This window comes from Pongo pygmaeus, chromosome 10, assembly GCF_028885625.2.
Source record: "Pongo pygmaeus isolate AG05252 chromosome 10, NHGRI_mPonPyg2-v2.0_pri, whole genome shotgun sequence".
Lineage (NCBI taxonomy): Eukaryota > Metazoa > Chordata > Mammalia > Primates > Hominidae > Pongo > Pongo pygmaeus.
Window position 1 is genome coordinate 94,338,650 of NC_072383.2, and position 26,279 is coordinate 94,364,928.

General features: G+C 38.3%; 1 protein-coding gene across 2 annotated transcripts in view; it reads right to left on the minus strand.

Annotated features, from left to right (window-relative positions):
• CCDC38 (coiled-coil domain containing 38) overlaps window positions 1-26,279 on the minus strand; it is a 66,164-nt gene that overhangs the window by 31,871 nt on the left and 8,014 nt on the right. For both annotated transcript variants that reach the window (XM_054441957.1, XM_054441955.1), the window contains 3 exons: window positions 16,527-16,627; window positions 14,788-14,953; window positions 5,997-6,061 (listed from right to left, as the gene is read on the minus strand). In XM_054441957.1, the coding sequence (XP_054297932.1) occupies window positions 5,997-6,061; window positions 14,788-14,953; window positions 16,527-16,627 (332 nt within the window). The remainder of the gene's footprint in view (window positions 1-5,996; window positions 6,062-14,787; window positions 14,954-16,526; window positions 16,628-26,279) is intronic.

Below are 26,279 nucleotides of genomic sequence, written 5' to 3' on the forward strand. Positions count from 1 at the left end.
AGCAAGTGAACATTTGTATTAGAAATAATAGTATGCCTAAATCTTGGAGCAATGGACTTTATTTCTTGAAGGAGTTTTATTTTCGGGGATAATTAGAGGGGAGACTAATTTCCCTCTCTTACTTCTATGAAGAGGGTCAGTGTTGTTCCAAAAGGGCTCTGCCCTACAAATAAAATATAGCTGCATATTCCTCCAAAGAGCAGGTGCATCTGGTATTACCTACAGTGTATTACCCTCCAGTACTTTCTGGGAATTGGGAAACTGGGCTGTCTGCAGTCACAAAAGCTACCAGCTTCTCCACCAATAGGAAGACCATGGGAGAAAGCAGTTTCAACTCTGCCATGCCAATGGTGCATTCCTGGGAGCCAGCCTAAGGGTACCACATCTAACTGTAATCAAAGAGGCCTGTTTAGATCCCCAAACACAACTTTGACATCTGCCTTCTAGTTCCTTCTATTTTTTTAGTACAGAATATAAGAGTCCATGTGGTGATTTTTGTTTTGTTTTGTTTTTGAAACAAGGTCTTGCTCTGTCACCCAGGCTGGAGTGCAGTGGGGTAATCTTGGCTCACTGCAGCCTCGACCACCCAGGCTCAAGCCATCTTCCCACCTCAGCCACTCAAGTAGCTGGGACTATATAGGTGCACACCACCATGCCCGGCTAATTTTTGTATTTTTAGTAGAGATGGTTTTTGCCATGTCAGCCAGGCTGGTCTCAAACTCCTGAGCTCAAGCAATCCACCTGCCTTGGCCTCCTCCCAAAGTGCTGGGATTACAGGCATGAGCCACCATACCCAGACCTATTTGGAGATCTGTTTGGATGTGGATTGTAAAATGGAGTCAGGGATAACCCCAATATTTTTGTCTAAGCAAGTGGAAAAATGGAATTGCTATTTAGTGAGACAGGGACTATGGTATGAGATACAGACTTGTAAGGGTAGGAAAGAGTATATTAGGGGTGGAGTTTAGGAAACGTGAAGTCTGAAATGCCTATTGAACATCTCGATGGGAAATGTTAAGAATTACAGTTGCATCTGTGAGCCTGGAGTTCAGGCAAGAAGATCAAGCTAGAGAAATAAACTTGGAAGTTAATATGGAGGTGGAATTCGAAGACATGAGCCTGAAGGAGGGTAGACAGAGCAAAGGGTAAGGAATGGGCCCTGGACATTCCAACACTTGAAGATCAGGGAGAAGAGGAGGAACAAGCACGTAAAACTGAGAAGCAGCAGCAGCCAGCGAGGTGGAAGAGCTGAGAGAGTGGCTCCCAGAAACCAACAGAAGAAAGTATTTCAAGAAAGGAGTGAATGGGCCAATTGCTGCTGAAAGGCCAAGTGTTAAATAAAAGGAATACTGCGACAATTTGATTTAGCAACAGAGAAGTCTCTGGTAACTTTGACAAAAGTCGTTTTGGTGAATGATAAGGATAAAAACCTGATGGAAGTGGATTTAGGAGAGAATAGGGAGAGAAGAAGTGGAGGCAGGAAATAAGCATAATGCTTTTGAAAAATTTTGCTATAAAGGGGAGCAGAAAATTGGGACAGAAGATGGTATGTAATGTGATATCTAAAGAGGGTCCCAACTCTGCTATAAATAAAAAAATAAAGATGCCATGAAACCATTTCAGTTTTTGAAAACTATTACAAGTTACCCAGAGTTAGCCAAATTGATATCTAAAGAGGGTTTTTGGGGTGGGGTTGTTTTAAAAGATGGGGTAAATAATAGGATGTTTGTATGTTGGTGGCAATAATCCAGCAGAGAGGGAAAAATAATAATTAGAAAAGATGAGTAAGTGTAGAATCATTTTCATAATTTTTTTCTAGCTTAATTGAGGTATAATTATCCAATAAACTCCACATTTTTCAAGCATACAATCTGTTAAGTTTTGACATATGTATATACTTGGGAAATCATCACCACAATCAAAATAATGAACATATTCATCACCTCAAAAAGTCTATTCAAGCCCTTTGTAATCCATCCCTTCTTTCCTCCTCCCCAACTCCTTTCCCAGGCAATTACTGACCTGTCTTCTGTCACTATAGATGAGCTTGCATTTTCTAGAATTTTATCTAGTGAAATTATAGTATGAACTATTTTTCTGTCTGGATTTATAAACTTAGTACAACTATTTTAAGAGTCATCCATGTTGGTAGAATACCCATAACTAATTCCTTTTTATTGCTGAGTAGTAATCAGTTATGTTGACATACCCCAGTTTGGTTACCCATTTACCTGTTCATGGACATTTGGCTTGTTTCCTATGTTGGGCTACTTCAAATAAGGTTGCTATGAGCACATATGCTTTTATTTTTCGTAGATAAATTCCCAGGAGTGGAATGGCTATAAGTAAGAAACTATTCTTTATTTCCGACCCAGGAGTCTGGTGTCTTCTATTGAAACTATGAAACTGTAGCAGACTAACTTCTTAGCTTGCAAGTAGGATAGCATTTTAGATCCTTCATAGCTCTTGGAACTAGGTCCTTTGCATTTCCATATAAAATTTAGAATCAGCCTTTCAATTTCTACAAGAAAGACTCCTGGGATTTGTATTGAGATTGTATTTATAGATTAAATAAATTATTTAATCTATAAACCAATCTGGAAAGATTTGGCATCTCAGCAATATTGAGTCTTTGGATCAATGAACATGGTATCACTCTCCATTTATTTAGGGCTTTAATTTTTCGCTGCAATGTCTTGTAGTTTTCAGTGTACATCTATTGTACATATTTTACAAACATATCTAGAAGTATTTCATATTTTGATGCTGTTGGACATGGCATTGCTTTTTAAATTTTAATTTCTTAATTCTTCATTACAAGTTTATAAAAATACAATTGATTTCTGTAAATTGACCTTGCTGCAACCTTGCTAAACTCATAGGTTACAGTAGTTTTAAAATAGATTTCTTCAGATTTTCTGCAGAGAGGATCACGTTGTCTGTAAATAAAGACAGCTTTAATTCTTCATTTCCAATCTAAATGTCTTTCATTTCTTTTTCTTGTCTTATTGCACTAGCTAGGACCTCCAGAACACTGACAAAAAGAAGTGGTGCAGTGGAAAGCCTTGCCTTGTTCCTAATCTTAGGGGGAAAGCATTCAGTCTTTTACCATTAGATATGTAATGTTAGTGATAAGTTTCTACTAGATGTCCTTTTATAAAGTTGAGGAACTTCTCTTCTGTTCCTACTTTGCTGAGAGTCTCTATCAAGAATGCATTTTGGATATTGTTGAGTGGTTTTTCTGCATCAATTGGGATAATCATATGGGTTTTCATTTTTAATTTGTTAATGTGTATTACATTGATTTATTTTTAAATGTTAAATTACTTTTGTATTCTTAGATTAAACCCTAATTTGTCATAATGTATTATCTTTGTATGTATTATTGGATTTGGTTTGTTACATTTTGTTCAGAATGTTTGCATATATGCTCACGAGAGATCTTGGTCTTTAGCTTTCTTGTCTTCTAATCATTTTATCTAGTTTTGATATGAGGGTAATGCTGGCTTCACAGCATGAGTTGTGAAGTATTCCCTCTTCTTACTCATTTTTTTGGAACAGTGTGTATAAAATTAAATTTATTTCTTCTTTAAATATTTGGCAGAATTAACCAATAAATCTGGGTTTTTCTTTGTGAGAAGTTTTTTACCTGTAAGTTCAATTTCTTTAAGAGACATAAAGCTATTCCATTTATTTCTTTCTTCTTGGGTAGGCTTTGGTAGTTTGCATCTTTCAAGGAATCTATTTCATCTAAGTTGTCAAATTTATTGGCATAAAGTGTTTATAATATTAAATTCATAATATGTCAATGTTAATAATTTTTAAATGGGTATTTCATGTCCCAACTCTGCTATAAATAAAAAAAAAAGATGCCATGAAGCCACTTCAGTTTTTGAAGACTATTACAAGTTACCCAGAGTTAGCCAAATTGAAAATTTCGTATCATAGTCCCCAAGACTGCTCTCACTTCTGACACTGACCGCAAGTTTGAGGGGTTCCCCCAAATACTGTCAGTTTTGATAACTTGCTGGAAGGACTCACGAACTCACTGAAAGCTATTATACTCATGGGTATAGTTTATTAAAAGGAAAGAATATGCATTGAAATCATCCAAAGGAAGAGACCCATAAGGCAGAGCCTGAGTGAGTTCTAAATGCAAAGCTTCCAGTGTTCCCTCCCCATGGAACTAGGAGGTGTTATCCTCCCTGCATCTACATGTGACGACGCACAGAGAATATTGTCAACAAGGGAAGCACAAATGAGCTTCAGTGTCTAGAGTTTTCACTGGGGCTTCATTAACTAGGCATGATTAATTGATTGACCATGTGGTTGATCTGTCTCCAGTCTCCAGACCCTCTGAGTGTGACCCAAAGCCCCACCTGAAAGTCCCATTGTTAATATTTCTGGGATGGACAGCCTCCACCCTAAGACTGTCAGATATGACCAGTTCTATATTAAAGAAAGACACCCTTATTAAGTATGATATAGATTACCACCCAGAAGTCGAGAGCAAAGGCCAGACTCTTTCTGGACAAGGCCAGATTTTTTACTACAAATAGTTGTTCCTTGGCATCAACAGGAGATTGGCTCCAGGATCCCCAAGGACACCAAACTTTGTGGATGCTCAAGTCGCTTATGTAAAATGGAATAGTATTTGCATATAACCATGTACATTCTCCCATATACTTTAAATAATCTCTAGATTAATTATAGTACCTAATACCAATGTAAATGCTATATAAATAGTTGTTATACTTTGTAATTTTTCAAAATTTATATTATTTTGTTATTTTTTATCATTTTTCCTGAATAGTTTTGATCTGCAGTTTGTTAAATTCTCAGATGCTGATCCTGTGGATACAGAGGGTAGACTGTACAAGTCTTTTTGATAAGTGGACACTTCACCAAACTGGTTGAGGGAGGGAGGGATACAGTAAAGAAAGGAAATGAGGTATATTTAATATAAATGTCCTGAAATCCTAGTGTATCTGTCAAGCACCACCTTAAACTACCTAGGACATCAGTTATGTCAGTAGGACTTTATAATAAATATCAAACTCATACCCAGGAAATGCTTTTTAACAAACAAAGCCATCAGGTTCTATTTATAACTTTATCAGTTACTTTAAGCGAGATATTTTATGTTGATTGTAGCTGGCAGCATATGGAAGTACTAACTAAATAAATTTATGCCCCAAAATATGTGATGTGAAATTAGGAAAAGTCAAGTACATTGTTATTTACTCATTAGCATCAAAGAATTTAATTGAGACACATTAACATCTTTAGATTATTAGATACTTGACAATAAAGGTATAAAAATGTTCAATTCTTTCATTTTGTAATTATTTTCCCATTAAGTGCTTGGCATCTCTGCTTTATCTATGGCAAATGAATATGCATATAGACATAGTAAATAATCATGTTTTCAGTTATACACCTGGCTTCTAGTTAAAGTTTTTGATGGCAGGAAAAAAAGCCTCTATTATTTTTTATAAAAGACTCCACAAGGGACCTGGCACACTGTTCTGACATGAATAGGTATCAAGGAAGCTGGAGGGATTCTAGAATTGTGTGAATTTCCAGAGTGCTTGGATTCCCACCATATTCAGCCAAAGCATCAGGAGAAGCTGCATTAAATAGGGCATCTCAGGCGCTATCCTGGTCATAGGAGAGATAATTGGAGAAAAAGGGGCAAACTAGAACCAGACATTTTCTAGAATAATTTTTCTGATAGGTTCCAGGAAGTATAAAACCTTGTCTGGGATATTAGAATGTAAATCCTTTGAGAGGCAGGTCTTTGCTTTGTTTACTGCTTGGCACATAGTAAACTCTTAGTAAGTATTTTTCAAATTAATGAACACATGAAAAAACCAACCTGTTCAACCAATAGATTTGGGACATGTAATAGACAAGCAAAATGTCAAGGTAAATATTTGAAAACACTATGCAAGAAGTCTTCCATTTGGCTAGGGGAGAAAAGTTATTTTTACTACCTCGAGCAGAAACCTGTCTCTCTGGTCATTAATAAATTCATGGACAGTCCTTTTTGTATCTGAACCTGTGAAGAAAGTTGAAATAGACTTAAGTTCAGCTCATCATCCTTAAAAATGCTGTATAAAATAAAAGCCATATAATTAAATTATTCTACAGTATGTATGTGATCTTTTAAAAATACTATATCTTCAAATAAACCTTTTCCTAGCCACTCAAACTAATTTAGTAATAGTAATTACAATTTATTTTATGTCCATCATATTCCAGAAACTTCATTAGCCACTTTAAGCACATCATGTAATCCTAACAACAACCTGAATAAGGTACTTACTACTATCCCCATCCTGTCTGTGAGGTCCTGAAGTGTAGAGCTGTCAAAATTCTTATCCAAGATCACACAGCTAACCTAAGCTTCTGCTGTACCAAGTAAGACTAAACTATTTTAAATCTTAATGTTTGGCCAATGTACACATAAAACCAAAGCTCTTAAGCAAAATCTTTTTGGGCTCATAAACCAAACTTACGTCAGGAAAGGAAAAGATGACAACTAGTTTTACCATCTAGCAATAGAAAATACCAAATGTTTCCTTTCAAGCTTTTTTCATTCTGGAAATTTATACATATGCTACATTTCAATAATGTTTGCTTCATAAAAACCAACAGAATGTGGCATAAAATAAAATCTCTTGATAAAGATGTAACTATAGCTAGCAGAAGAAAAGAAATAACTAAAATCAGAGCAGAACTAAATGAAATCGAGACAAAAAAATAAAACCATACAAAGAATCAATGAAACAAAAAGTTGGTTCTTTGAAAGAAAAACAAGATTGACAGACCACTAGTTAGATTAACAAAGAAAAAAGAGAGAAGATCCAAATAAGCACACTCAGAAATGACAAAGGTAACATTATAGCCAATCCCACAGAAATACAAAAGATCCACAGAGACTATTATGAACACCTCTATGAAAACAAACTGGAAAATCTAGAGGAAATATTTAAATTCCTGGAAACACACAATCTCCCAAGATTGAATCAGGAAGAAATTATAACCCTGAACAGACTAATAATGAGTTCTGAAATTGAATCAGTAATAAAAAACCTACCAAACCAAATAAAGCCCTGGACCAGATGGATTCACAGCCGAATCCTACCAGAGGTACAAAAAAGGGCTAGTACCAATCCTACTGAAGTTATTACAAAAAATCTAAGAGAAGGGATTCCTCCCTAACTCAGCCTATGAATTTGGTATCATCCTGATATCAAAATCTGGCAAAGACACAACAAAAAAGAAAACTACAGACCAATATCCTTGATGAACATAGACATGAAAATCCTCAAAAAAACACTAGCAAACTGAATCCAACAACATATCAAAAAGTTAATTCACCACGATCAAGTGGGCTTTATTCCTAGAATACAAGGTTGATTCAATATACACAAATCAGTAAATGTGATTCACCACATAAACAGAATTAAACCCAAAAACCATAGGATCATCTCGATAGACACAGAAAAAGCATTCAATGAAATCCAACATCCCCTTATGATAAAAACACTCAACAAACTAGGCATCAAAGGAACATACCTCAAAATAATAACAGCCATCTATGACAAACTCACAGCCAACATCATACGGAACAGGTAAAAGTTAGAAGCATTTCCCCTAAGAACTGGAACAAGACAAGGATTTCCACCCTCAGCATTCCTAGTCAACATAATACTGGAAGTCTTAACCAGGGCAATCTAGCAAGAGAAAGAAACAAAAGCATATGGTTCGATACCTGAAAAACCCTAAGGACTCCACCAAAAGAGTCTTAGATCTGACAAACAACTTCAGCAAAGTTTCAGGATACAAAATCAATGCACAGAAATCAATAGCATTTGTATACATCAATAACATTTGAGCTGAGAGCCAAATCAAGAATGCAATCCCATTTACGTTACACACACACACACACACACACACAAATACCTACAAATATTTGTAACCAAAGAGGTGTAAGAACTCTACAATGAGAATTACAAAACACTGCTGAAAGAATTCATAGATGACACAAACAAATTGAAAAACATTCCAGGCTCATGGATTGGAACAATCAATGTCATTAAAAATGTCCACACTTACCAAAGCAATTTACAGATTCAATGCTATTCCTATCAAACTACCAATGTCACTTTTCACAGAATTAGAAGAAAACTATTCTAAAATTCAGGCTGGGCATGGTAGCTCATGCCTGTAATCCCAAAACTCGGAAAGGCCAAGGTGGGAGGATTGCTTGAGGCCAGGAGTTCAAGACCAGACTGAGCAACACAGCAAGAAACCCATCTTTACAAAAAAATTAAAAAATTGGCTGAGCATGGTTGTGCATGCCTATAGTCCTAGCCTCTCACAGGACTAAGCCAGGAGTATTGCTTGAGTTTAGAAGTTCAAGGTTACAGTGAGCTATGATCATGCCACTGCACTTCAGCCTGGGGGACAGAGTAAGACACTGTCTCTAAATGAATAAATAATTCATAAAAATAAAATAAAAATTACATGAAGCCAAAATAGAGCCCAAGTAGCCAAAGCAATCCTAAGCAAAAAGAACGAAGTTGGACTCATCATATTACCTGATTTCAAACTATACTACAAGGCTACAGTAACAAAAATAGCATGGTACTGGTACAAAAATAGACAGACCAATGGAACAAAATAGAAAACCGAGAAATAAAGCTGCACACCTACAACCAACTGCTTGTCAACAAAGTTGACAAAAATAAACAATGGGGAGAGGATCCTCTTTTCAATAAATGGTGCAGGGAAAACTGGCTAGCCATATGCAGAAGAATGAAACTAGATCCCTTCCTCTTACCATATACAAAAATTAACTCAAGAGGGATTCAAGACTTAAATGTAAGACCTCCAACTATAAAAAGAAATCCCAAAAGAAAATCTGGGACATACTCTTCTGGACATTGGCCTAGGAAAAGTTCTCAAAACCAAATGCAACAAAAATAAAAATTGGCAATTCACACCTAATTTAACTAAAGAGCTTCTGCGCAGCAAAAGAAACTATCAACAGACTAAACAGACAACCTATAGCATAGGAGAAAATATTTGCAAGCTATGTATATTTGCAACCTTTGTCGAAGACAAAGTCCTAATATCCAGAATCTATAAGAAACTTAAACAAATTAACAAGAAAAAAAGCACATTAAAAAGTAGGCAAAAGAAGACATACAAGTGACATCCGATAAACTGGAAAGAATGCCCAACATTGCCAATCATCAGAGAAATGCAAATCAAAATCACAATGAGATGCCATCTCACACCAGTCAGAATGGCTATTATTAAAAAGTCAAAAAATAACAGATGACTAGGTTGCAGAGAAAAATGGAATGCTTATACACTGTTGATGGGAATACACTGTTAATTCAGCCCCATGTGGAAAGCAGTTTGGAGGTTTTTCAAAGAACTAAAAATAGAACTATCATCCAACCCAGCAATCCCATTACTGGGTACCTACCCCCAAAAAATAAAATGTTCTATCGAAAAGACACAAGCACTTGTATGTTCATCACAGCAATGTTAACCATAGCAAATACAGAGACTCAACCTAGGTGCCCATCAACAGTGGACTGGCTAAAGAAAATGTGGTGCATGTATACCATGGAATACTATGCAGCCATAAAAAGAATAAAATAATGTCCTTTGCAGCAACATGGATAGAGCTGGAAGTCATTCTCCTAAGTGAATTAACACAGAAACAGAAAAGCAAATACTGCATGTTGTCACTTGTAAGTGGGAGCTAAACATTGAGAACACATGGACATAAAGATGGGAATAATAGACACTGAGGCCTCCTAAAGCAAGGAGGGAGGGAGGTGAGCAAGGTTGAAAAACTTCCTATTGGGTACCATGTTCACTATTTTGGTGATGCAATCAATAGAAGCCCAAAGCTCAGCATCATTCAACATACCCTCGTAACAAACCTGCACATGTATCCCCTGAATCTAAAATTTAAGAATTGAAATATTCATCCCTACGTGGAAGCTAAAAAAGTTGACCTCATAGAAGTAGAGAGTAGAATAGTGGTCACTAGAAGCAGGGAAGGATGGGGGTGGGGGGATAGGAAGAGGTTGATTAACAGACACACAAGTACAGCTAGACAGCAGGAATAAGTTCGAGTGTGCTGTAGCTCTGTAAGGTGACTACAGTTAGCAATAGTTTGTTACATATTTTCAAATAGCTAGAAGAATGGATTTTGAATGTTCCCATCACAAATAAATGATAAATGTTTGAGGTGATGAATATGCTCATTACTCCGATTTGATTATGGCACATTGTATACATGTATTGAAACATCACACCGTACCCCATCAATATGTATGATTATTATGGGGTCAATTAAAAATAGTAATAAAAGCAGGGCCAGCAGCAGCGGCTCATGACTGTAATCCCAACACTTTGGGAGGCTGAGTTAGGTGGATCGCTTCAGCGCAGGAGTTTGAGACCAACCTGGACAACATGGTGAAGCCTTGTCTCTACAAAAATATACAAAAATTAGCCAGGCGTGGTCGTGTGTGCCTGTAGTCCCAGCTACTTGGGAGGGGAGGCTGAGGTGGGAGGATCGCTTGAGCCAGGAGGTCGAGGCTGTAGTGAGTCATGATCACACCACTGCATTCCAGCCTGGGTGACAAAGTGAGACCCTGTCTCAAAAGTTAACAATAAAAGCAAAAAAAAAAAAAATGCAAATAGAAATAGAAAGGAAACAATATTTCCAAGTAACCTGTGAGCCTGTGCTGCCTAGGAGGCCCACAGTCCTGGGTCACTTTTGACCTTCACCTCTTACTAGCTGTGGGAATATGAGCAAATTACCCTCTCTCCATGCCTCAGCTTCCTCATTTGTGAAATGAGGATATTGCCTGTGGCAGATTATGTTATTGTTCCCAAATATTTGCTGCCCCTCTCTGTGAGAGGATTCTCTTTCCCCACTAAGTTGATGTCAAGCTTGCCTATTGACAGATTCAGCCCAGGGAATGGGATCAGATGGGATTTATGTTGCCTCCAGGAAGAAGCTTCAAGAACCACTACCTCTTTCTCTCCTTTCTCCCTTTGCTATAACTCCAGCAACATCCTAGACAGGAACTGTTCTCTCAGCGGAAGACCCAGTGAAAAGCACCCACACTGGAAAGTGAAGGATAATTAAACCTCTGTTATTGGAAGCTGCAGAAATTTAGAAGTGGTTTATTACCAAAGCATAAGTAAGCCCGGGTAGATACACTACTTTACTTTGTAATGGTGTTGTGAGAGGAAAATGATGCAATATATTACAAAAACACATAGTAACTTCTTAATAATTGTTACTGGCTATTATTTAAACAATACAATTGGGATGAGTAATTACTTAATTTCTCAAGGTTAATAATGGCAACAATGATTATTATAATCATTAATAAATGTTAATTGGGAGGTAACAAAAAGCAAGCTTTGGAGTCAGACAGGCCTTGGCTTGAATTCTGCACCCACTGAGAGACTTCGAATAAGTGACAGACTCTGTGAGCCACTTTCATCAGATGCAAAGAGAAGGCAAAAATATTTCACAATGTTTTGTTCAGGATTAAATAAAATACATACGAAATTAGTCAGCATTTATCACACAGCTGTCTTTTTAATAGATTTTAAAACTTTAGACTGGGAGTGGTGGCCCATGCCTGTAATCCCAGCTCTTTGGGAGACCGAGGCAGGTGGATTACTTGAGGGCAGGAGTTCGAGACCACCCTGGCCAACATGGCAAAACCTCGTCTCTACTAAAAATACAAAAAATTAGCCAGGTATAGTGGCATGCACTTGTAGTCCCAGCTACTCGGAGGCTGGGAAACAAGAATTGCTTAAACCTTGGAGACAGATTTTGCAGTAAGCCAAGACTGCGCCACTGCACTCCAGCCTAGGTGACAGAGCAAGACTCTGTCTCAAAAACAAAACAAAACAAAACAAAAATACTTTATATTATGGGAATCACTGACATTCATAAAAGTAAAGAGCCTTATAATGTTCCCCTGTGTACCTGTCACCTACTTCAACATTATCAACATTTTACCAATCTTGTCTCATTTATTGCCACCCTCCTTAGTGTCTCCATCACTGGAGTATTTCAAAGCAAATTCAAGCCTTTGTATCATTTCAACCATAAATACTTTAATATGTAACTCTAGCAGATAAAAATTTTTAAATCATAACCATAAAACCACCATCACCCCTAACAAAATGAACTATTTCTTAGTGTCATTTTACACACAGTCTGCATTCAAATCTTCCCAGTTGTCTTAAAAATACCTTTTTGGAATTTTAAAAATTAAAATCTAAATATTTTATGGTAAGGATCCTAAGTCTCTTTTAAATCTATAATAGCCACCCCCACGCCTCACACCCTATACCCTACACACACTTTTTTTCCCCAAGCCATTCATTTGTTCAAGAAACGAGGTCAATTTCTCTGTAGAATTTCCCATATAATGGATGTGACATATTGTATCCTCATGGTGCTATCTAACATGGTCTTCAATCCTCATATTTATTTGATTAGATTCAGGTTCAATTTACTCAAACATTTTTAATAGAAGAAAATAATGGAAGTGCTCACTGTAGCTTTCATTTGATCACTTCTGATGGGTCAGCCAAATTGAAAATAAACTTCAATATCCAAAAAAATCCTGTGCTGTCAACTTACTAAATCTTAGAGCCATATTCCCCATTTCAGCCTACTTTGACATGGTACTCTCTGGCTGAGTTGATAGAATTTTATTGTTCAACTCTAAGTAGACTCGTTATAGTGAGTTTCCCATTTTGGCTATTCTAGCTATCAGGCAGATCTTTGAAACAAGAGGCCATGAATAATAAAGCCCTACCCAAAGCACTAACATTCCTAGACCTGAGGGCACCTCCACCACTTTCTGGGGATGTAAAGACCAGTTTGAGAGATCTGAGGACGTAGAATACTGCAACAGAGAGTCCTGCAACTATCCCAGGTGTTGCGCTTTGAGAGCAAAACCAGAGTCAGATTGCTAGCTGTGCGAAGATGGAAATGGCACTTCTCTCATGTAGGCGAACTGATCTGTCTCTGACACTTAGTTGTACATGTGATTTCTTTGATGGGCACCGAGCAGTTTGCCACTTACTGCATACACAAAAAATTAAAGTCACCTAAACTCCCAGTGTGTGGTTGCTTGCTCATTTTGCTTTCATGTACGTTTGTTTTCAATCAGGATTCAGGCAGGGGGTGCAAGGTTGAGGAGTAAGGGTTTCACTCAAATCAGCTCCTGATTGGAAATACAGTCTGAGGGTGACTTCTATATTTTAAGTTAAAATGTCCAAATTGCTTATCTGTGCAATTGACAGAAACTGACAACCTGGTTTCCATTGCTGACAGAGCCCAAATTGCCTTGGATAATGCCAAACAATTTTACTGTTTTCTTTTGAAGAGTTGACCCTATGCCATTTACTTTGTTTTTCCTTTGTACCCAAAATTCATCCAAGACACCTGCTTTTAAGAGACCGGGAATTTCTCTGTTAAATAGCAATGCTGTCGAATGGGGTCATCTGCAAAGCCATACTTCTGACTTATTTAAGAACTGCTGGAGTGTCCTGGGTTTTTTAAACCAGCCACTTGGTGTAGAACTCTTTCTAAAACATATCACATGTAATTGTAAATGCTCTTGATGACCTAAGGTTTACCACTCTATGGAGGCAAACTGTGAGGCACATGATTGAATGTAGATATCCCCTAGAACTTGTGGCACAGTCCCTGGCATCACCTTGCTGCCTATCATTTGCTGCTTTTACCTACAATTATATATGCACTTGGAAGCTCTTCTGAATAAGTTAACATGGCTTCCTTTTCCTGCATTAATTATTGAATCCAAAGCCCTTCCCTAAGTGGTTTGTTTGTTCTCTGAAAATTTTTTTTATAGTTTGAGAAAGTGCATGGGCTTTGGGGTCCAGAGAAAATTTTTTTTAAGTTATCACAGCATGATGTATGCCCTTCTCTCCCTTCCTTCTTGCCTGCCTGCCTTCCTTCCTTTCTTCCTTCCTTCCTTCCTTCTTTCCCTTCTTATTTTAAACTTTTCAATTTAAAAATTTGGAAAACATTCATTTTGGGGGAAGATTTTAGACTCCATCATCCTAGCATTAATTACTTTATTTTCATTAACTTCAAAGTACTTTCTATCTCATCTGTAGGCACTACTTGGTTTGAGACGTAGGATATACCCATGACATTTTTGATAATCAGATTGCCTTCTTTTGTTGAGTAGTAATTATCTTCTTATAGTATTTTAATATGTTGCTTCCAAAGGTCACTAAAACCAGATTAGGTATTTGCAACATCAGGTAAGCTCATTTAATTTTATTAGCTTCCTTATTTTGGATGCATGAATTCTATGGCTTGGATATCAAGGCTTTTTTATCTTTAGAAACTTTCTAAGTTTGACATCTAGAACTGAGTATGAATGGCCAGAGCTATTACCTTTACATTTTATCCACTTTTGCAAACTTTAATACTATATTCTTTTGGCAGTAACTGTCCTCCTGGGAGGACAGTTATGAAAATGAGTAACAGTAATTTTGGAAAAGTATGTTTTCTTATTTAACATAGAATTTCTCCTAACTCTCAATCCCCATTTACTAAGACTCCCTTACCATTATAAGAGAGCATACTGTCTGTTTTAATCACCCTCCAACAAAGCTCCCAAACCTGACATTAATAGTAAATATTCAAAACGATGTTCTTAAAGAGTAATTTAGACTCACCTTCTATTAATCTAGGAATCGGAGCAGGACCTGGCCCAAACTTTTCAAATGACCTACCACTCCTTTTAGGGTAGAAAGCTAGTTGGCTCAGGTATGAATGACTCTTCATTCTGGATGAAAAAGTAGTTTTCTGGTAGACTTTCATGTTATGGTTCATAAATTTTTCCTGCCCAAGTGGTAAAGTTGAAAAGAATTTTTAATATACCAAAGTATGTTATCTTAAAATTAGTGATCATATATAAAAATAACATTTGCAACAAAAATCTTAACATTAAAAAAGCAACCCCAGGTTCTTCTCTTTGAAGGAATGTGTGTTGTTTTAATTTCCTTCTCATATGAAGCTGAGATCATTTAACTTTTATTAAATATGTACATCACAAATACAAGACTGGAAAATGTCCTCTCAGCTTCATTTTCACAATTTAGTCTTGCTCAAAATGCGGTTAAAATTTGGAAATTCCGGGCTGGGTGCAGTGGCTCATGTCTGTAATCCCGGCGCTTTGGGAGTCCAAGGCGGGCAGATTACCTGAGGTGAGGAGTTCAAGAGTTCTTTCCCAGCCTGACCAAGATGGAGAAACCCCTCTCTACTAAAAATACAAAAATTAGCCGGGTGTGGTGGTAGTCACAGCTACTCAGGAGGCTGAGGCACGAGTATCACTTGAACCCAGGGATAAAGGTGGCAGTGAGCCGAGATCACACCACTGCACACCAGCCTAGGTAACAGAGCAAGACTGTCAAAAAAAAAAGGAAATTCTAAGGGTTGGTTCTGTGGAATTAAAAACTTGAGAGGAAAGGGATCTCCCCAGTAGATATTTAAAAATTAGGCTTGTGATTTCATTCATCTTCTCTCAATTTAATTTTAAGTATGTTCCACAAAACCATATGATACATGCTAAGGAACCATCACATACAGATGAATCTGTTGTTGAGCATTTCTAGATAATTTCCTTATCTTAATTAGGGTAGACAAAGTCCTGTAATCAACTTTTACCTCTGGAAAGAAAGAAAGTAAATCTACTGAAATGTGAACCAGGCGATGTAGGTGTGATGACCACACCAGTGGTGAGATTAACTCTGCAAGGCACAGTGGGAAAATTAGCCTTATCATTGATCTAGCTTCATACCACATGATTTGAAAACAACACCCTCTCCTACACTTTCATCCCTTCTTCCTTCCCCAGCACATACATATACATTGTCTTATCCATATCTGATTCTTGAAGACCCACCTCCTTTTATCTCCTCACCACTAACAGCCTTTTTTCTATCTTCTCATCAACAAAGGTGAACACCCCTTTCTCTATACTTCCTTGGCACACCTCTGTTACTGTATTTTCTCCACTCTGAGATGCCACTTATTTTAAGATGTGCTATTATTTTACGCACGGCCAGTGATGTATGACATCCCATCTATGTAAGCTAGATACCAATTTCAGAAATGTAAAAAATGTGGAGATGCGTGTGTTGGAATCAATGAAGGACAGTGTACCATACTTGTCCTACTGGACTGCAGTGGTGTATCTCTCTTCCTCCATTAGGTGGCGATCTTCGTGCTGCCTACTGTCAGCTGGATGTTTTTCTGTCGTTTGTGTTCACACTGTCTCCCCATCATGGCGTGGGGCACACACCGTCTGTGTCTAGCTGACTCCATGTCTTAGCCCAGCAAAGTTCATAAGAGCAATAGATAAGTGGATATGATTCTAACATTAATTGGGGTTGTGATTTTAATTAAACTTTACCATTTCCTTTGCTGCCATTTCATTTTCTTTGAAAAGAAAGAGATCTCTGAAAAAGATCTTATAAGGCCTCTCCTCTTTGGTTGAGCCATCTTTTACTTTACCTGTTAAAAAAGAAAGAATGAATGAATGAATTCTGTCATCCTTCCTCTGCTGACCAGAATAGTAAGTCTCCCACCAGCTAGGGTAGAATGAATGGGATGCAGGGGTCTCTGAGAAGGTAGTGTTAAAAGAAAAACTTTGGCCGAATTAAATTTAAAGGAGTTTAATTGAGTAATGAACGATTTGTGGATCAGGCAGCCCCCAGAATCACAGCAGAGTCAGAGACTCCAGGGATGCCTCATGGTTAGAACAAATTTATAGACAAAAAAGGGAAGTGAAGTACAGAAATCTCAGGTGAGGTACAGAAACAGCTGGATTGGTTACAGCTCGGCATTTGCCTTATTTGAACACAGTTTGAGCACTCAGCAGTGTATGAGTGGTTGAAGTACCGCTGCTGGGATTAGGCCAAGATTCAGCTATTGTTACAGGGCATACTTCTACGTTAGGGTTTTAATTTTGTTTATCTATTAAGTTAGGTTGCAGTTTGTTCACAAGGACTCAAATATAGAAGTATGGAGTCCTTCTCAGGCCATATTTAGTTTGCTTTAACAGTAGAATGCAGACAGCCTTGCCTCCACATCTCCTGGGTAGGAGCCACAGCTCCTCTGTCTGTTTCCCACAGCACTGACATAGCTCTTACTGCTTCATGAGGAATGAGTTGACAAAATAAGGAGGTCTTTACCAAAATAGTAGGATAAAATTTTGAGATATTATTATGTTTCTTCTCACCATTATACATATACCACCATTACCCTTACACCACCATTTCAACAGCAACAGATACAGCCACTACCCTTAGGGAGAGCCTCTGCCCAGATTAGAGAGTCTTAAAAAAGAAAGTCAAAGATAATAAAAAGTGCTGGAGAGCACGTGGAGAAATTGGACCCAAATTCACTCCTAGAAGGAATGTTTAAGTGGGGCAGTCACTTTGGAAAACAATCTGGTAGTTCCTTAAAAAGTTGAACATAGAATTGCCACATGACCTAGAAATTCTACTGCTAGGATACACCAAAGAGAAATGAAAGCATAGGGGCTCACAAAAACTTGTACATGAATATTTAGAGCAGTGTTATTTTTAATAGCCAAAAAATAGAGACAACCTAGATATCTGATATGGTTTGGCTGTGTCCCCACCCAAATCTCATCTTCAATTGTAGCTCCTATAATTCCCATGGGTCATGGGAGGGACTCAATGGGAAGTAATTGAATCGTGTTGAGGGGTTCTTTCTTGTGCTATTCTCGTGATAGTGATTAAGTCTCATGAGATCTGATGATTTTATAAAGGGGAGTTCCCCTCCACACACTCTCTTGCCTGCCACGAAATAAGATGTGACTTTCCTCCTCTTTCACTTTCCACCATAATTATGAGGCCTCCCCAACCATGTGGAACTGCGAATCCATTAAATCTCTTTCATTTATAAATTAGCCAGCCTGGGTATGTCTTTATTAGCGGCATGAGAACAGATTAATACAATATCCATCAACTGATGAATGATAAACAAAATGCAATATATCCATACAAGGAACTCTCATTTGCCCAGAGAAAGGAATGAAGTACAATATATGCTACAACATGGATGAACATTGGAAACATGTCAAGTAAAAGAAGCCAGTAACAAAGGACCACACATTATATGATTCCATTAGAATAGGCATATTCATGGAGATAGAAAGTAGATGAGTGGTTGCTTGGGGCTGGAGGGTGGATGAGGCCTAGGGGTTGATGGCTGAGGGGTGCAGGTTTCTTTTTTAATTAGTGAAAATGTTCTAAAATTGGCTGTAGTGATGGTTGCACATATGTGTGCATATAGTAAAAACCATGGACTTGTACACTTAATAAAAAATGAAGGCTGGCCATTAAAAAAGCAAAAGAGGGCCGGGCGTGGTGGTCACGCCTGTAATCCCAGCACTTTGGGAGGCCAAGGTGGGTGGATAACCTGAGGTCGGGAGTTCGAGACCAGCGTGACCAACATGGAGAAACCCCATCTCTACTAAAAATACAAAATTAGCTGGGTGTGGTGGCACATGCCTGTAATCCCAGCTACTTGGGAGGCTGAGTCAGGAGAATCACTTGAACCTGGGAGGCGGAGGTTGCGGTGAGCCGAGATCACGCCATTGCACTCCAACCTGGGCAACAAGAGCGAAACTCCATCTCAAAAAAAAAAAAAAAAGAAAGAAAAAGAAAAGTCACTTGAATTTCTGCATGGACTTCCTGTTTTTATTTATAATATTTGATATGACAAAAAAATCTTTCTGTCTCTCTTTATTTCTTTATTTCTTACTTTCTAACTCTTGGGATGTGGCAGGATGGAAATGTCGGCTTTCAAAACCAATAGTCAAGGTCAAGTGTAATTGTCTATTTTCACACTGCTATAAAGAACTTCTCTGAGACTCGGTAGTTTACAAAGGAAAGAGGTTTAATTGACTCACAGTTCTGCATAGCTGGGAAGACCTCGGGAAACTTACAATCATGGTAGAAGGCTAAGGGGAAGCAAGCACCTTCTTCACAAGGCGGCAGGAGAGAGAAGCATGAAGGAGGAACTTCCAAACATGTATAAAACCATCAGATCTTGTGAGATCTCACTCACTATCACAAGAGCATGGGGGAAAATGCCCCCATGATCCAATCACCTCCCTCCCTCAACACATGGGGATTATGGGTCCCTCCTTTGACCTGTGGGGTTTATAATTTGAGATGAGATTTGGGTAGGGACACAGAGCCAAACCATATGACCAAGAATACTGGGAGTGTGGAGTTGACACTTAAATCAGAGCTAGGAAGAGGATTCCTGAGGACACATTCCCCAACCCTTACCCCACATCCCATGTCCACCTCAACCTTACAAAAAGACTCCACATCCTCCCAGCAAGCAGAGGGCCTGTGAAGAAACTCAATGATTCTTGCCCCAAATCACTAGAATCACTTTGGCTCCACCCACCTCCAGAGATTCTGACTTAATTGGTCAAGGAAACATCAGCACTGGAATATTTTGAGAGTCCCCCAGGTGGCTGCAATGTACATCCAGGGCTAAGAGCTAGTGGACCAAAGTTTAAGGAATTAATGGACTGGAGCTTAAAGTCTACCTGAGAAGCAGCCATTTGCCCAAGGATTCAGTGTAGAAAGTGGGAGTGGCTGGGATTATAGAAACTCCAGACACATTTTTCTGTAAGTCATGGGTTAGAGAGAAAGAAAATTGCAGAGTAGAAGTCTTGGGTTCAACACGGAGTACTCTGATCATCTCCTATTCACCCTGATGATGATGGAGTGAATCCCCCATCCTAAATACTATGAGATGGCTGAACACATGATACCCAACACTGGACAGATGAGAGTGAAAGCAGTTTATAAGTCATATATACTCATAGCCTGGGGGAGGAGAACGCTGCCTGCAATGCAGTGCCACATGGGAACTGCACTCAGGAGCACAGTGAATCATCAGTGGTGGGAGGCAACTTTGTAGTAACAAAAGGCTGAGGTGTCCCCTGGTCCCCACAGGAGGATATGATTGACTTGTTTGAATAATTTCATGGCTGACAGTGCAGTGAAACCCATTAGGTTGAAGACCAGGTGGAATGCAGCTGGTCCAATTGATAGAGGAACCAGCCAGGCAGGGAGACTTTCCTGCTAGGTGGAGGTCATATTTGGCAAAAGCAAGAGGATTTATGGTTAGGCTTTTGGGGGCCTGTGAGACTGAAATATGTCAAGGCAGCACATAAAATTTTAGGCCTTAAAAACATGAAGTAGAAAGAGCTGAGGGTGGGTCCAGGCAGCTAGACTCTGGGACAACAGAAGTATGGACGAGCAAAGCCAACAGGCTGGAGACCAGGAGGGAGCAACAGAGATTGAGGACCCAAAAGGACCTGGGGCTGGGTGCCTGTGATGGTTAATTGTGTGTGTCAACTTGACTGGGCCATGGGTGCCCAGATTAAACACTATTTCTGGTTGTGTCTGTGAGGGTATTTCCAGGTGAGATTAGCATTTGAATTGGTGGGCTCAGTAAAGTAGACTGCCCTCATCCATGTGGGTGAGTCTCATCCAATCTCTTGAGGGTCTGAGTAGAAAAGGCTGAGGAATTATGAGATAACCCCTTCTTTTCTGCCTCACTGCTTGAACTGGGACATCTCATCCATCTTCTCCTATGCTGAGACTGGAACTCACACCATCAGTTCCCCTGCTTCTTAGGCTTTCTGAGTCTGACTGAATTACATCACCAGTTCTCCTGGGTCTCCAGCTTATAGATGGCAAATCATGGGACTTCTCAGCCTCCATAATTATATGAGCCAATTACTCATAGTAAATCTCCTTCTTATTGGTTCTGTTTTTCTGAAGAGCTCTGCCTAATACAGTGGTGTTTCCAGAGTCCATGGACCTATGCCTTATATACCATCACTCCCAGGCCAGGGCTGAGCCCCAGACATCCCAATATGGAGCCACTGTTGTCCTCCAGGGGATGAGTTATTGGTGGGCTGGACACCTCTTCCCCAATCAGCCTTCTCTTCTCCCAAGAGAAACTCTACAAACTTAGATTCTGCCTTATCCCAAGTGTCTTAAAATCTTTAATGCCTGAGTTAAAATCTCTACTGACCAAGTTTAAGTGTCTTGGAATTGACAAGATGATATTTTTGTCTCTCCAAGTTCAAAGCTGAGTTTATTTCAGTTTACAGAGAAATAGAAGAAAACTAAATTTCTGAACACCAAGTATATTAGTTTCCTCTTGTTTCCATAATAAGATAGCACAAAATTGGTAGTTTAAAATAACAGAAATGTATTCTCTCCATTCTGGAGGTCAGATATCTGAAATCAAGGTGATGGCAGAGCCATGTTCTCTTGGTGAAGCCTCTAGGGGAGAATCCTTCCACAGCGCTAGCTTCTGATGGCTCTAGACATTCATTGGCTGGATAACTCCAACCTCTGCCTCCAACTTCACATGGCCTTCTCCTTTTCTTTCTTTTATAAGGACACTTATCATTGAATTTAGGGCCCACCTTAAATTCAGGGTGGTCTCATCTTGAGATCCTTATCTTAATTACATTTGCAAAGATCCTTTTCCCAAATAAGGCCACATTCCCAGGTTCCAGAGGTTAGAATAGGAAGGCCAACCATTTGTGGAGGGCCGCTATTCAACCCGCTACACCAAATTTCCTATATTATAAACTCACCACATGAACTAGCCCCTAGGCAACCCTTCTCCCTGTATTTCTTTCCTAGTCACACAGGACTAGGGCTGTTGTGGCAGATTACCACAAACAGGGTGGCTTAAAACAACAGAAATGTAGTCTCTCACAGTTCTGGAGGCCACAAGTTCAAAATCAAGGTGTTAGCAGCGTTGGTTCCTTCTGGAGGCTCTGAGGGAGAATATATTCCATGACTTTCACCTAGCTTCTGGTAGTGAAATTCCTGGGATTCCTTGGATTGTAGATCCATCACTCCAATCTCTTCCTCCGTTCTTCACATGACCTTCCCCTCTGTGTGTCTGTATCTCAAATCTTCTTTTCTGTTCTCTTATAAGGACACTAGTAATTGGATTTAGCACTTGTCCTAAATCCAAGAAGATCTCATCCTGAGATCCTTACTTTAATTACTTTTGCAAAGATCCCCCTTTCCAAACAAGGTCACATTTTCAGGCTCTTGGTGGAAATATCTTTTGGGGTCTGCATTCAACCCCTTACAGCACTCCATACCTGCAATGTACATCGAATTCCACCATTAATCATAGTCTTCTACCTCAACACAGAGTCTCATTCTACCAGCTCTTTAGCAAACTGGACGCTAGGCTCAACCTCTCTCCAATACTCCATTTTAGCAATAAGGGGTCTGCTTAGTTCTACAAATCAAATTCTAGTAGCTGAATCCTGGCTACTCTAAACTCTAAACTCTAGATCTCTTCCTTTTGTTACTATTATACTCTTCTCTAAGTTGCCTTGCAAATCTCTGCCATTACTAATTAACAACCTTGGGAGAAGGCTTTCTCTTTTCTGCCTCACTGTATTAGTATCCTATTGCTGCTGTAACAAATTACTACAAACCTAGTGGTTTAAAACAAGGCAAATTTATTTTCTTACACTTCTGGAGGCCAGAAGTCTGAAATGAGTCCTTTGAGCATAAAATCAGGATGTTGATAGGGCTGTGTTCCTTCTGGAGGCTCCAGGTGAGAATCAGTTTCCTTTCTTTTTCCAGCTGTTAGAGGCCACCTGCATTCCTTGGTTTGTGGTCTCTTCCTCCATCTTCAAAGTGCATCACTTTAGCTTCTACTTCCATTGTCACATCACCTTCTCTGTCTTTGATACTCCTTTTATAAGGACTCTTGGATTATATCAGGCCCATTGGCTAATCCAGGATAACCTTCCCATATCAAGGTAATTAACTTAATCATATTTGCAAAGTCCCTTTTGCCATGTAAGGTAATGTATTCACAGGTTCCAGGGATTAGAATGTGGACACATTTAGGGGGCCATTATTCTGTCTCACACAGTCTCACTCCTTTCTTAGCCTTGCTCCTTACTGACACTCTATTTGTCTTGTCCTAATTCTTCTATTTATTCATTAATTCATTCATCTACTCATTCATTCATTCAACAAATACCGATGAAACCTCAGCTATGTGCCAGGTACTGTTTTAGGCACTGATGTTACACTGGTGAACAAAACAAAGATGGCTTCTCTTGAAGATCTTATACTGAGGTGAAGTGGCAGGTTTGGAAATAGAAAATATAAACATTAATATAATAAAGTAACTTTTATAATATGTTTTAAAGTAATAAAGTTCTGTGGGAAAAATAAAGCAGAATATAGGAGGGCTGGGGTGAGCAATTTTAAGTAGAGTGATCAGAATGGGTCTCATTGATCAAGTGGTATTTAAAGGAGTTGAGAGAACCAGCCAAGTGGATATCTGAGGAAGAGAGGTACTGGCTGTGGCAACAGCCAATGCAAAGGTCCTGAGGCAGGATCATCTCTTGTGTGTGTTCAAGAAAGGCTAGTGTAGCTGGAGTGAAATAAATGGGGTCGGGGGACTGTAGTAGCAAGGATAATTACTTAGTATCTTGTAGGCAGTCTTGAAAACTTTGGCAATGACCCTCAGTAAACTAGAGAAGCATTGGAGGGCTTTGAACAGAGAAGGAATATGGTCTGACCTACTTAATACATTGTAGTTGGATAAGAAGAGACTTGGAGTGGGGGAGTCAAGGGTTGAGATCAGACTAGTTCAGGTAAGAGGTAATGGGCTCACACCAGCATGGTAGGAGTAAAACGGTGAAAAGTGGTTGGGTTCTGAGTACGTTCTGAAGGGAGACCCAACAGAATTCCCTAATAGATTGCATATGGGGTGTTTTCCCTCAAGCACTCATTTTTCCTTCCTTCTTTCCCTCCTTTCTTCCTTCCATTTGTTTCTTCATTTTTTGGTGTTGTTTCTGGACTTGACTTTGTTTTTTTAAAATCATATTTGGAGTACATACCAATATTAAATATCTTTTTAGAAATCATGGCTTTTACTGTCTCCAATCTTACTGATGTATTCATATTTGAACCCCGAGCAGCTAGGTTAGTATATAAAAGGCACTAAAATTGAATCGAATTAACTGCATAACATAATCTTAAAATACATTAAAGTAGATCTAAATTAATAGAGAGATGAGTCATGTTTGTGGATAGAGAGACATAATTTCATAAAAATGCCAATTCTCCACAAATGATCAATGGATTCAAAGTAATATAAGTACATAGTCCCACAGGAGTTTCTCTAAATAAACTTGATAAATAAATTCTAAAATTAGTAAGGAAAACCAAGAGACAAGAATAGTGAGAACCCTTCCTGAGAGGAACAGGATGGGGAGATTTCTCTGCTGTGTATCGTTACGGAGCTACAGTAAAGGGAAGGACAAATTCACTAATGGACTAGAATGGAAATCTCAGGAACATATCCACATATGGGGAAAGGAGAGACTGTTCAAAAAATGAGTTGGGGAAAATGGTTATTCTCATGGAATAAAAGAAGAAATTGGATCTTTACCTCACACTCCGTACAAAAATTAACTACAGATGAAATAAGGATAAAATTGTCCCCCAAAAACCTTTAAAACAAACAGTAGAACATGTAGGTTTTATCATTTAGGCCTTTGCTAGGGAAAGATTTCTTAAAAACATAAAAAGTAGTAACTATACAAGAAAATATTGATAAATTCAGCTATATTAAGATTAAAGACTTTGTTCATCAAAAGACGCCATAAGCAAAGTGAAAGATAAATTAAAACTGGGAGAAAATATTTGTACTCCATACAGATGACATAATTGGGATATACTATATCTACAAAACTACAAATCAATATAAAGAGCACTAATGACCTAAAAAAAATAGAAAAAAGACTGTATTAAATGGCATTTAACAGAAGAAGAAACATTTATGGTCAATAAACACATGAAGAGTTGTTCAACTTCATTAGTTATGAGGGAAATGCAAATAAAGACCATAATTTCACCCATTTGATTGGCAAAGCATTAAAAAACTTGATAATACCAAGTGTTTGGAGAGGATATAATTCCACAGGATCTCTAACACATTTCTTGTAGAGTTGTGATTGGCACAACTACTTTGGAAAACACTTTGACATTATTATCTGAAGTTGAATATCCAGCCAACATCAGACTTAGCAATTCTATTCCTAGGTATGCATGCAAGAGAAACTTTCTTGTATACCAGGAGATGTGAACAAGAATGTTTATTAGCAGCACCATTTAATAGCAATATGCTGAAAACAACCCAAATACCCAAAGAAGTGTCAACTGTAAACTATGGTACATTTGCATTTTGTGATATTATACAGCAGTGAAAATGAATTATCTAAACCATACAACAGTATGAATGAATCTTAAAATATAATGTTGGCTGGGCATGGTGGCTCACTCTTGTAATCCCAATAGTTTGGGACACTGAAGTGGATCGCTTGAGCCCAGGAATTCAAGACCAGCCTGGGCAACATGGCAAGACCTTGTCTATAAAAACAATTGTTTTTTAAAAAATTAAAATAAATATATATGTATGTATATGTATAATGTTAACTGAAAAAGTTCTAAAATATGATAGTCAACAAGATATCCTTTTTTAAAAGTTAAAACTAAAATGAAAAATATGCTCTTTAAGACTACATATATACAGTATAAAACTATACATACAAATAAAAAAGTAAAGAAATGGTCTAAACAGACTTCAACATGGCGCCTGGCTTAGGTGATGAAAGCCAAGGGATAGAGTATGTAGCTATTGTCAGGATGTAATTTCTTGTGAAGATCCTCGTCTGTGGGTTCTGATGTGTTCAAAGGTTCATATTATGTTATTAATATACAATTGTATTAATCTTAAAAGAAGGCTATAGGTCTTAGGGAACTGGTACCAAATATGTCAAACCAAATATGTCAAAACTTGCTTGTCGTGTTGTGAGTAATAAAGTCCTTTGTCTCTGACCCAAGAGTTTTGTATCTCTTGTCAACATCCAGGAAACTGTAGCAAGCTAACTTATTAGTTTGCAAGTAGAGGAAAATCTTAGCCCTGTCACAGTTCTTGACAAAGTAATATAAATCCTTTAATTAAAAAAGGCATCATCCAATCCATACTATTCTAATATTCTGCATCTTGTTTTTTCAGTTAGCAATATAGCTAGGAG